This window comes from Prunus mume, linkage group LG8 (genome assembly GCF_029339155.1).
Source record: "Prunus mume cultivar Tortuosa linkage group LG8, ASM2933915v1, whole genome shotgun sequence".
Classification (NCBI taxonomy): Eukaryota; Viridiplantae; Streptophyta; class Magnoliopsida; order Rosales; family Rosaceae; genus Prunus; species Prunus mume.
Genome location: NC_142705.1, coordinates 3,681,156 through 3,693,421, shown reverse-complemented (window position 1 = coordinate 3,693,421; position 12,266 = coordinate 3,681,156). Strand labels below are relative to the sequence as shown.

General features: G+C 46.0%; 1 protein-coding gene across 1 annotated transcript; it reads left to right on the top strand.

The window, feature by feature from the left end:
• The first annotated feature begins 538 nt into the window (after positions 1-538).
• On the top strand, positions 539-2,763 carry LOC148914531 (uncharacterized). Its single transcript, XM_089042669.1, has 2 exons — positions 539-1,590; positions 1,815-2,763. Exons 1-2 carry the CDS (start codon positions 539-541, stop codon positions 2,761-2,763), a joined length of 2,001 nt encoding a protein of 666 aa, XP_088898795.1.
• The last annotated feature ends 9,503 nt before the right edge of the window (positions 2,764-12,266 follow it).

Genomic DNA, 12,266 nt, shown 5'->3' with positions numbered 1-12,266 from the left:
GATGTGGCTTATCATGCTTTGTTGGGAAGGCCATGGCTCAACAAACATAAACTTGTGGTCTCTACGTACCATCAATGTGTAAAGGGAAGAATTGGGCTAAGACCACTCCGTATACCAGGGAATCAAGCACCGTTCAATCAAAGCGAAGCTCACTACTCCGAGGCAGAATTCTACACCGAGTGCACAGGCGCCGGAAGCAACCCATCCAAGAATTCTGGGACTTACCTGCCATCGTGGACCGAGATTCGTGATCTGAGCAACGAGGAGCTCATAACCATCGTTGATCGAGAAAGAAAAAGGCACTCGGAGGCCAACAACCATGCCTACGATCACCCTCAATGCTCAAAGGTCACGCTGCCAGATGGGCGCACTGTATATAAACGCTTATGACGGGATTGGGGGCTTGACCGTATCCTACGGGAAAGCCCCGAGTATGGTGGAGAAACTATGCAAGCAGATAGCCGCGAGAGTCTAGATGGCAAGGCACCCTTGCCTTGTCCTTTCCAAGAACCAATGACAGCACCCAAGCACATGCAAGATGGCTCAGCGAGCTGAGCGGCTGGAAACAATTGATTTAAGTGATGACCCCTCTGTCCCAAGACCCATCTCTGTCAGTGTTCATTTAACGGGGGAAGAAAGGGAAGCTTTGGTGTCGTTATTGAAAGAATTTCGAGATGTGTTTGCTTGGAGTTATGAAGAGATGCCCGGCCTTAATCCAAACTTGGTAAGTCATACGCTGAATATTGAACTCGGTGCAAGACCTGTTGTACAACCACGGAGGAATTTTCATCCAGAAGTTGAGAAACAAATCAAGGTGGAAGTCGAAAAGCTGCTAGCCGCTGGATTCATCAAGCCAATCAAACACCCGACATGGCTAGCAAATATCGTACCCGTAAAGAAGAAAACTGGGGTAATCAGAATATGCACAGACTATCGTGATCTCAATCGGGCCTGCCCAAAAGATGAGTTCCCGCTGCCCAACATGGATATCTTGATTGATTCAACCTCGGGTCAAGGCATGCTATCCTTTATGGACGGATTTAGTGGCTATAATCAAATCAAGATGTCTCCCAAGGATGCCGAGAAAACAGCCTTTCGAACACCTTATGGAAATTTCTACTACACGGTCATGCCATTTGGTCTCAAGAATGCCGGTGCTACCTACCAACGGGCCATGACGGCAGTGTTTCATGATATGATGGGAAAGGAGGTGGAAGACTATGTGGATGACCTCGTAGTAAAATCCAAAACCAGAGAAAGTCATCAGGGAGTTCTGAGGCGGGTGCTGGAAAGGTGCCGGCTGTATGGGTTAAAAATGAACCCAAAGAAATGCGCATTCGAGTCTCATCCGCAAGTTCTGGGCTTTCAGGTACACCAGCGTGGTATAGATGTGGATTCTGAGAAAACCAAAGCCATATGCTCTCTTGCACCACCTAAGAATCCAAAGGAATTGAAAAGTTTTATGGGAAGATTGTCATACATTCGGCGTTTTATTCCAGGCCTTGCTGCAATGATGAGTGTTTTCACTCCTCTCCTTAAAAAGGGAAGCCATATATATGGAGCCAGGGATGCCAAGAAGCTTACCAGCGGGTACAACAACTGATCACAAAGCTGCCCACGATGAGGGCACCTATTCTGGACTTCCACTCAAGCTTTACTTGGCTGCGACGAATCTGCGGTTGGAGCTTTGCTTGCGCAGGACGGCCATAACGGGAGGAAAACCCGTTTATTATGTAAGCCGACAACGAGAGGAGCTGAGGCAAGGTACCCAAAAACGGAGCTCTTATGCCTTGCTCTTGTCTATGCTTGCACAGCGCTTGCGACACTACTTCCTTGCTCACAAGGCCAGTATTATCCGGACGTCTCGCACGTTGGTTATTGCAGCTTTCCGAATTTGATATCATATGCACAACTCCTAAGGCCATCAAGGGACAAGCTGTGATTGACATGCTAGCTCTATTCCCCGAAATAGAAGGATCAACCCTTTCCAAGGAAGTCCTCGGAGAGCTGCCGGAAATGGTTGCTACTGTTACAGAGGAGGAACCATGGACCCTCTACTTTGATGGGTCTTCCACATCAAAAGGTGGAGGGGCAGGTGTTGTGCTCGTTAATCCCTATGGGCAAGCTACGGCTCTCTCATTCAAGCTAGACTTTCCATGCACGAATAACGTGGCAGAATACGAAGCTTTTATTGCGGGATTGTCCACAGCAAGAGAAATGGGCGCAGAAAAGGTGAAGATCATTGGCGATTCAAACCTGGTACTAAGTCAATTGCAAGGAAGCTTTGCGGTGAAGGAAGCAACCTTGGCACCATATCGGACAGCTGCTGAAAGGCTCATTAATTCCTTCAAGCAAATCATGATGGAGCACATTCCAGGAGCCACCAATAGGTACGCTGATGCTCTGGCCACGTTGGGATCAAAGCTCTCATTTGTGCAAGAGCAGCCCAACATCACCGTGATAAGGAGAAGCACACCAGTGGTCGAAGCAATGGCCCAGGGGGACCTGCTGGAAGAGGATGATTGGAGAAAGCCACTGAAGAAAAAGTTAGGTGAAGAGAGCAGCATTAAAGACTTGAAAGTCTATGTGACTATCTTTGGGGAACTCTACAGACGTCTTCCGGGAGGTGTTCTGACCCGGTGTGTTGGGATGGCAGAAGCAAGAAGGAGGTTGCAAGAGGTACACAATGCCACTTGCGGCTTGGAACCATGTAATCGGCTGTCTGGCGCTTACAACGCAAAGGTTATTATTGGCCAGAGATGAAGAAGCAAGCAGCTGAACTACAATTCGATTGTCCCACCTGTTCTACGATACCCTCTACGGAGGAGTCATTCACTGTTTCATTTGCAGAAGATTGGCGGGCTCCATACTTGGCAATCCTTGTTGGAGGAACTCTGCCGACTAACCCCAAGCTTGCCTATAAGCTCAAAAAGACCGTAAAGAGGTATTTTGTTGATGGGTCAATTCTCTATCGGAAGGGGTTTAATGGTGAGCCATTAAAGTGCTTGGGAGAATCAGAAGCACAGCAAGTCATGCAAGAGATTCATGCTGGAGAATGTGGTGAACACCAAGGAATGAAGAAGCTTTACCGGCAGCTGCTGAGTATTGGGTATTATTGGCCCACCATGAAGAAGGATGCACATGACTTTGTTAAGAAATGCCACACCTGCCAAATCCATGCTAACCTAAGCCACAAACCTCCTACATTGCTGCAAGACATGCGCACTCCCTGGCCTTTCCATACTTGGGGGCTTGATTTGATCAGGACTATCCATCCACCGTCCGACGGCTACATATGGATCCTCACAGCCACCGAATATTTCACAAAGTGGGTTGAGGCAGTTCCTCTTCGGAAGGCCACGGGAGCTGCCGTTGCCAATTTCATCCGTGAGAATATTGTATGTAGGTTTGGGATCCCATACAAGATTGTCACCGACAATGGCACCCCGTTTGTCAATAAGCAAGTAAGCTCGACACTTAGTGGTTATGGTATCAAGCATCGTCGCTCCACGCCTTATTATCCACAAGGAAATGGTCAAGCGGAAGCCACAAACAAGACTTTATTGAGGATCCTAAGCAAAATGGTTTATGAATACGAGGGAGGTTGGAGTGTTCACCTGCCGGATGCTTTATGGGCCTACCGCACCTCTTCAAGAAGTGCCACAGGTTTCTCGCCCTATTAAACGCTTGTGTATGGGTCCGATGCCATTTCGCCGGTAGAGATCACCATCCCCACTGCGAACAGCAGCTGTTAACGACCTTGAATGGGATACAAAGTCATGCTCGAAATGGCGCCTGCTGGATCTTGAACCTTTGGATGAAAAAAGAGCGGAAGCCGAAAAGAGGACAACATTGTACCACAGGCGTAGCTCAAGCCTATAACAGGACAGTCAAGCCTCGCGCTTCAAGCAAAGAGACCTCGTGCTAAAAGTTGCGGAGCATGTAAGAAGACAGGTGTCGGGACCTTCCAAGTTTGCGCCGCAATGGGAAGGCCCGTTTGCATCAAGGAGGTTCACAGCAGCGGCTATTATCGCTTGGTCTCTGTCAAGGAAGGCACGCTGACCGACCCCGTCAATGGGAAGTGGCTCAAGCTCTATTACTGCTAAGTTAACTTTATGCCTAGTACTTTTGTATTTTCTCTCTGTCAAAAAAAAATAGACTCCTTCTGTCTTATTTTCATGTTTTGAAAAAAAGACACTTTTGTATGATGCACCATTATGGTAGCAAGGGGCTTTTGCAATGAAGATGAAGGAATATTTTGAAAAAAATATATACTGAGTCTCCAAAACTTTACTATTATTAACCCTTTATCAAATTTTTCATATCTATATATGTATATATAAACATGCTACTTAGCAGTAAAACATGCCGGGCAAAGTCACTTAGATGGGGTCCCCAAGTATCACGCTTAAGCAAAGAAAATAATAATAATGGCATAAGCCATGTTGCAAAGAAACATGCAATTTTGAGATGCTGGAACGGATTGGCAATGCAAGGTAAACAAAGTAGTCATTTGACAAGGCTGGCCTTTTAGGTCTCTGTGATCTCCTGAGCTGTAAATCGAGTCGATTCGCTAATCTGTCGCATTTCTTCCAGATTCGGCTGATCTGCTGCATTTTTTCGATTCGGCTGATCTGCGCATTTCTTCCAGATGTTTATCCGAACCGATTCGGCTGATCTGGAGCCGGCTGATCGAGCGATTCGGCTGATCGGGAGCGATTCGGTGATCGGGCCGGCTGATCTTCTTCCAATGGCATCAAAAGATTGGATGATGCTGGAACAACACGATACAACACCTGGAAGCTTTATAAAGCCCGAGTAGAAATCATGCACATATTGGTTCGACCCTTTGGGGAAGGTGGGAAGCTATTTTGTCAAGCCTAGAATCTAGATAAGCCATGCAAAAGAAGCTCTCGAGGATTTCGTTTCTAAAAAAAAAAATTTCAAGCAGTTCATAAAGACAATTCTGGCCAACAAAGCAGTACATATACATATCTACACAGAAAATATGCAACATGCCTCAAGCATTCGGAAATTCATACAAGTTTCGGTAGTTTAATATCAAAATTACAAAGGCATAACGACGCAGTCGTGTCGTTAGAGTCTAAAAAAAAAAGGGGAATATAATGGATGAGCTGAGTACCACCAAGGATGGCTAGAAGGGAACGGGGGAGGCCCCGTGAGAAGATCTTGTCACCGCCTCCATCACACAAGACTCGGAAGAAATACCTTGAGCAGAAAGGAGGCCATGCAATTCCCGGTTTTCCAGCGTTGCTTGAAGACCAAAGCCTCTGCTGCTGCCCTTATTTCATCGGGGCGGATTTGACTTCATGTTATGAACTGCTCGTGCCCCCAATACGGCACGTGCCAAACCTTCACCAGTTGAAGAGACTCGCTCAAAGCCCGAGTCATAGCCTCGCAATCGCATCCCGCCAGAGGAGCTGTGATCGGTAATGTCCAGCAGCCGCACGGTATCCATCCCATGGAGCACCAAGCCGAGGGCCCGGAAAGCAGCACATCGCGAGAATGAAGAGGTAATACCAGTCATGTCCATGAAATCCCCGTACTTGTCCAGAAAATTCTTCAAAGCCGCAACTGTCTCGGGATAAACAAGAATTCCCCGGAAGTATGCGTAACCATTAAACCGATGGTAGAGCGGCAGGAGTTCATCTGCGGATCGAAGGACCTGAGCACCGCTGTCAAAGAAAGCCATGAAGGTAGTAAATGATTCCCCACTCCAGCCAAGACATGCTGCGAAGGTGTTCTGCAGTAGCATTCCGCAACGATAATGATAGCTGGCGTTTTCAGCGATGCTCACATTCTCACGTTGAACTGCTGGAAGAAGTGCTAGATGACTAGGCCCTGTCGCCCGGAGAAGTGATTGAACGTGAGATGGAACGGACAACGTTGCATGGACGGCAAGGGTGTTGCTCGAATGGCTGCTGGAAGGGCTGGCGAAATGGCAGGATCAAGGTCTCTCTGGAGAAAATGTTGGAAGATAGGTGGTAAAGGGCTTGTAACTTGGAGCATAGGCATTTCATCCCGAGAATCCGTTGGTGTCGTGGTTGGAGAGGATCCTGTGAGGGCTGCCTCGACCAGTGTATCGAATGTGTTGAAGGAAGAAGGTACTACGGGCACAATTTCCAAATTCGAAGCATGATGCTCAGCCTGCAAAAAAGAAGAAGAAAGGGGTGCATGCAAGGGTTAGTATGTGATAATTGACAGGTAATGGGCATTGGCGGATGAGTAGGAGAAGAAGGTAAATAGAATATTATCGGTACAGATACCTCAAGGGGGTCCGGCAGATTAGCAATAGCCGCAGCAGGTTTGGGTCTTCAGCAATGTCAATAACCTGCAGGATGAGCACGCGTCGAGTGTACAGATTATGGTGTGAGGAAGAAGAGGGGGACAAAACTTAAACGCGTCGATTACCTCGGCGCTAAAGCGGCGTGCATGCTATCGTGGACTCGAAGAAAATATCTGAATCACCTTGTCCTCCTGGATAGTCACTGGAATAAGCAAATGCATCCTCACTGCAACCCTCATTGAAGTCCCGCAGAATCTTCACTAGCATCGTCAACGTTCTCTTGCTCTGGAACATTAGCCTCGGATTCGGTGGTGTCACTATCATCACTATCATCGTCAACTGTCACTACAGTTGGGGTTCCGGCAGCCTCAACAAGATGCGTGTTCGAAAATCTCGCATGTAGAATGCGCGCTCGACGTTTAGGGTTACCCGAGGAGATACCGGGGGTGTGTCACTTCTCTTTCTCTTTGGGGTGGCACCCATTTTCCCTATAAGAAAATATATATGTAAACAAGTATCTACCCACATATCATACACGCAAAGCAAAAGGAGGGACATGAAGAAGTACTGGAAGTCAAGAACACTTACGGCGGAGAGGGTAGTTTCAGCACCTTGCGGAGCGACCCTCCGGATGCAGCTTGGCTGTGGGGAGTTGCTCGCCGGTTCGAGGAGGCCACTTGGGGCTACCTTGGAATGAACCTTTGGTTTACCGGCGACGCTTCTCACTCACATTTCGCTCCTCCTCTCGCTTCCTTTTGCTCGGCGTTGCACTTTTTCTGAGCCGCCAGGACTCTGACCCCGGCCGGCCGTCTTAGGAAATTCCCAACAATGTCACCGCTCTTGGAAATGAAGGGCAAGTTGCGTTTTGGTGAGAGGATGGCTTTCTCTTCAAACCAAGCTCGCGAGACGGGCCGTTGTAGGAGGCGATCTGTTCCGGAAAGGATTGGAACTCACGAAAGGAAGAGAGACAGCGGTTCCAGAGGCTTGGTAGCCTCTAGAGAAGCCACCGACCCTCGCTTGCTAGAACGATGGGCCTGCAACTGGCTGGTATGTGGTAATTACTCCGAAGATCCTGTGTAAAGCAAAAGGGTCATCATGGTTAGGGCTGCTGGGTACCCCTTGGTCAAGCCCAAACTGCCTCCTGACTCGGTGTGGAGAATAGGTCACGGAAACCTCTGCACGGTGGTCTCCAAGAATAGGTAAGGGGATGGGGCGATATTCAACAAGGCATGCTTCCGAAACTGGTCACTATGCGACACAGCTGCTGGAACCTCAACCGTATCATTGACGTCAGCATAGAAGGGCACGAAAGTGAAGGACTCTGCTGAGGTGCCGTAAGGACGAAAGATAAAATTCTCGACATTGTCTAGCAGCTTTAAGAAACTCTGGCCTTTCCTCTGCATTCTCTTGAACCACCTGCAAACTAATGGAAGATTGTTTGGCATAAAGGAACCATTGCCCCAGTCAGCCAACTTTAAAGCATGCGAATGAGGGAGTGAATGCACATCCAACCCTTTGAGACGCTCCCACAAGAACACCTGCAAGAAACCAGAATTTAGAAGGGTCTCTACGCCCATGGTTCCTGATGCACTCTTTTCCAGAAGCTGGGTCCGATTAAGAAAATGGTATAGATGTCCCAGGAACATGGGGGCTAAGGGGATGGTATCGCCTCGGGCTATGGCCAAAGCCAAGGGAAATACACGCTCATGAAGGCAGTCATGAGAAAGGTCACAGAGCACGAACCGCCCAAGCCACAGAGCTATAAAGGCAGCCAAACGGCAGGGACTCTGTCTGTTTGCATCCCCAAAATATTGTATCCAGTTGCTAAATCGGAGTGAAGTGCTGGGAGAGGTGGGAGCGCCTCTTCGCAAGACTGCAAGGTTATCTATTTTCTCTGGAGTGAGGGCGATGCCGAAAGGACTACGGTCGCCACAGACAGGAAGGCGAGAGATATTCGCCACATCTTCAAGGGTAGGGGTAAATTCCCCCCATGAGCACACAAAGGTGTGAGTAGCGGTGCTCCACCTCCGGACCACGTGACGAAGCATCTTCGCTTCGATATGGATGTCCCACAATTTGGAAAGGAAGATGGCATCAAGGACTTGTGCTCTGCGCAGGATGTTGCATGTGGATGGATCCCGCAGTTCACGGTCGACCCATTCTGACCAACCTTTACTGATGCCGCAAGGATATTGGAAAAATAGGGGAACGGCTGGAAAGAGGCCCTTTTCAATGCAGCATCTGGATATGGAGGCAGGATTAATTACAGGAGCAGTCTCGGGGGATGACTCATCACCAACAACGGGATTTTTACGGGCATCTTTAAGCAACAGGAGCGGCCCTTCTGTTTTAAGATCGTCATCCATGGAGTAGAGGTGGTCTAGCATGATCGGCGGGAGGTTAGTAGACGCCATGGCAGGCCTACTGAGTCACGGACACCTGCAAGAAAGGAAGAAAGAACAAAATGCATAAGTTCCAGCACCCTCGCGAATTGTTGAATGCACGCACATCTCTGTAATATCATGCCAGGACCATATCAAGGAAGAAAAGAAGACCAATTCAATATCATCATGCAAATCTTTCCTATGAGAGGGGAAAAGATTATCGGGTGCTAAAAGAAAAAAGGGAGAAAATGAATCACAGGGATAAAATATGCGAAGGAAGCCATGGAGTGGCTGTTCCTGTTCCTTCCACCATGCTTCGACACCATCTAGAGGTTTTGCAGTTAATCAAGGTAAGGTACCGCCTCAAGCACGCTTAAAATCCCAAATCAGTGGTCTATGCCCGAAATTCGAGCCTAGGGTTTGGGAAATTAGATGAAACTCAGACCAAGAAAGGTGCCCTGTTCATGAGGAATTCTCGAAAAATATAAATGGTGCCTCCACATGCACATATATGCGTATGTATGTGTGCATATGTGTAGATGCATGTGCCCAGAGTAACAAGAAGTAGAAAACAAAAATGGGGGAACGATGCTTACCACTGCTATCGATGGAATTCTTCCAGCAGCTTGCGAAGTCAAGAGAGGAGGGAACTGCCTTGCGATTCCACCGCAGAAATTGCTCCACACTTTACCAAGTGACTCTGCTAAGCTTGGTTTTGGACGGATTGAAGAGCGAATTGAAGAAATTTGAGGGATTTTAAAAGAAGAATTGTGGCTTTTTCCCAATCGTTGCGAGCGGTTTCCTGAACGTAACCAACCAACGGTTGTGGATGGGGCCTCACTGAGATTTCTCGTTTCCCAAGGATTCCCTAGACCTGTGTATGAGAAGAAACCAGCAAAAACGAAAAGGGGGCAACCAGTTTTAGGGCTCGCGTGCACAGAAGAGGGGAGAAAGAAGAGAAGAAAAGGAAAGAAGAATAAAATAAAATAAAACAGGATTGATGGAAGCGTACCTGGAGAATGCAAGGGACTGCTGGAAAATAATCATGGCAGCGCACACGCGGGAAACGGGAAGGTCACGCCAGCAGCCTGGATTTGACTTTTCTTTTGGGCCAGGTTTGATTATTTGACCCATCTCAAAGTTACTCATGGCCCCAATAATCAAGGGGGCTAATGTTGAGGCCCAAAAATCCAATGGGGCTAAGCCCAAATTAATCCTTAGCCTAATATGGGTAATTGGATGCAAAATAAGCTCAATTGGGATAAAAGGAAATTTATAAGAGCCGCCAACACAAGCTACAAGCCACGAATCATGCTAAACAAGCACGTGCAGAAGAAGCCAAGGACATACCGATATTACTAAATCATGCTCACATGCCCATTCGATGCTACTTGGCCCGACTCTAGCCTATCATGGCATAATGAAACCCCAAGCACGAGTATAGAAATTATGCGCATTCTAATACCAAGCTACGTCACGAGCTTAAGTGGGCCCAAGCCACGAAATCAACCGGGGCTTACTGAGAAGGTTGTGGTATGGAAGGTGACAAGCAATCACGGGGCCCATTGAGGGTTCAAGGAACGTAGGTTTCAAAGCCACTTGGGGACTTTGGAACTCAAGCCCGTTCCTAGAACCCAAGCATATGGGTTAGCATGAGAGAGAGGAGAAAAAATTGACCCATGCTCTAGGAAGACACCAAAGAACCCACCAAAATATTTAGCCCAGCCCACATCAATAGAATTAAAGGGAAAGCCTTTCCAGCAGCTTGACAAAAGCCTGCCAAACGTTAGAAGCAGCAAAACCAGAGGACCCAATACCATATGTACAAGCCCAAAACCAACAACTTACAAAAATCTGGCGTCAAGTCCTATTCCCGTTTGAATTCCAAGCAATGGAGCCATGGCAAGACCAGAGGAAATCCATGGGGGTGAGGGAAGTGTCCGTCGGACAAAAGGCTCCATCTCTCCCCTTTTCCTCTGTAAGCTCTGCCTTGGAGAGAACATAAGTAAAGCAGGTGGCGCCTTCCCCTCTACGGGAAAGCCCAGCTGCGTCAAACCATTGGAACCATAAAGGGTTCCTTACCCATGCTCCTTGGGTGGGGAAATTCATCAAAATAGAGCTAGGTAGGAGCTGCCAAGGGAAAAAGAAGAAGAAAACCAGACGAAATTGGAGCTCCTAACGCCTATAAAAGGAGACTTTTTGCTATCCAGAAAATCCATCCACAACTCAACGATCCAGACCTTGACCAAGCTTTGTCAAGCAAATCTGGAATTTCCTCAAGCCACCCAAGCCTTTCTTCTGTTCATCTTTCTTCTTCTTAGGATAGGGCTCGCACTGATATTTCCTCCGTAAGAAACCCACGCTGTCTTCTCTCTCTCAAATTGCTAAACTTGTGAAAGCTTAGCTCCCATGCCACATGCTCCTCAAGCTAAGCCATTAATGAAATCCTCATGCTTATTTGGGTGTTAGTGAAGTGATCCTGAGAGTGTTCTTTTAAAATCTCATTAGATTTTCTAAAAACTCTCTTGGGAGCTTGTTTTTCGAACTCAGGCATTTGGGGATTTTTGCTCGTTGCCTTCTTCCAAGAGCCCAGCCCATTCGTCACTGGAACAAAACCCCTACAAATATATATATATATATATATATCTATATATAAAAAACAAAATGCAGAGAATAGTGAAACATTCAAAATACCAGAAAATGCCATTGATTAATCCAAACATTAAGAATTAAAATTATTAATTGAATGAGGATAATATGATAAATTCACACTTTTTCATATTTAAAAAAATTAAAATTAAAAGAAAAATCAAACAATAAATCCTATTTTTATAGAACACAACTACCCATTATCTTTTTTAATTATAAAATAAATTTCATTTTTTTTTTAAAAAGTATCTCGCAGAAGCGCATGCGGAGAGGTTAGTATATATAAAGCAAAAGGTAGAGAATGATGAAACATTCAAAATGCCAAAAAAATGCCCTTGTTTAATGCAAACATTAAGAATTGAAATTGTTAATTGAATGAAGATAATATGGTAAATTCATACTTTTTCATATTTAAAAAAAATTTAAATTAAAAGAAAATTTAGATAATGGATTATATTTTTGTGGAACACAATTACCCATTATCTTTTTTAATTTTAATTAAAAAAAAAAAAAGAGGCTCTTGCAGGTGAGGAAGCTCGTGCAGAGAGGCTAGTTGAAAAATTAAACAAACTTTGTTTTCATTCCTATACAAACCAAACATGGGAAAAGAAATAAAATGGTATTTCCTAGTTACTTGTATTACTAAACATGATAAATGAATCTTCTATTTTCCGTCCCTTGGGGAAAGACATGAAAAATTATTTCCCATCAAATCTTTTATGTGAACTAAACGGGGCCTAAGGATTTATTAACTTATCAAGTCATGGAAACTATTTGAAAACAAAAACAAAAAAACAAAAAACCATGAACTCAAGTTTATTGCAAATTGTGGGAGTTCTAGCTCTTTTAGCTCAAACATTAGAATTGGTAGTTTGTCAAAAATCTTACACATTGCATTGGTGGTACTACATGTGTGAGTTTCAATT

Bases quoted from the DNA above. Each gene is read 5' to 3' on its own strand.
- LOC148914531 (XM_089042669.1), top strand. From the start codon at position 539: ATGGCTCAGCGAGCTGAGCGGCTGGAAACAATTGATTTAAGTGATGAC. The intron at 1,591-1,814 runs GTACAACAACTG...ATGCTTGCACAG, and splicing joins GCCAAGAAGCTTACCAGCGG to CGCTTGCGACACTACTTCCT.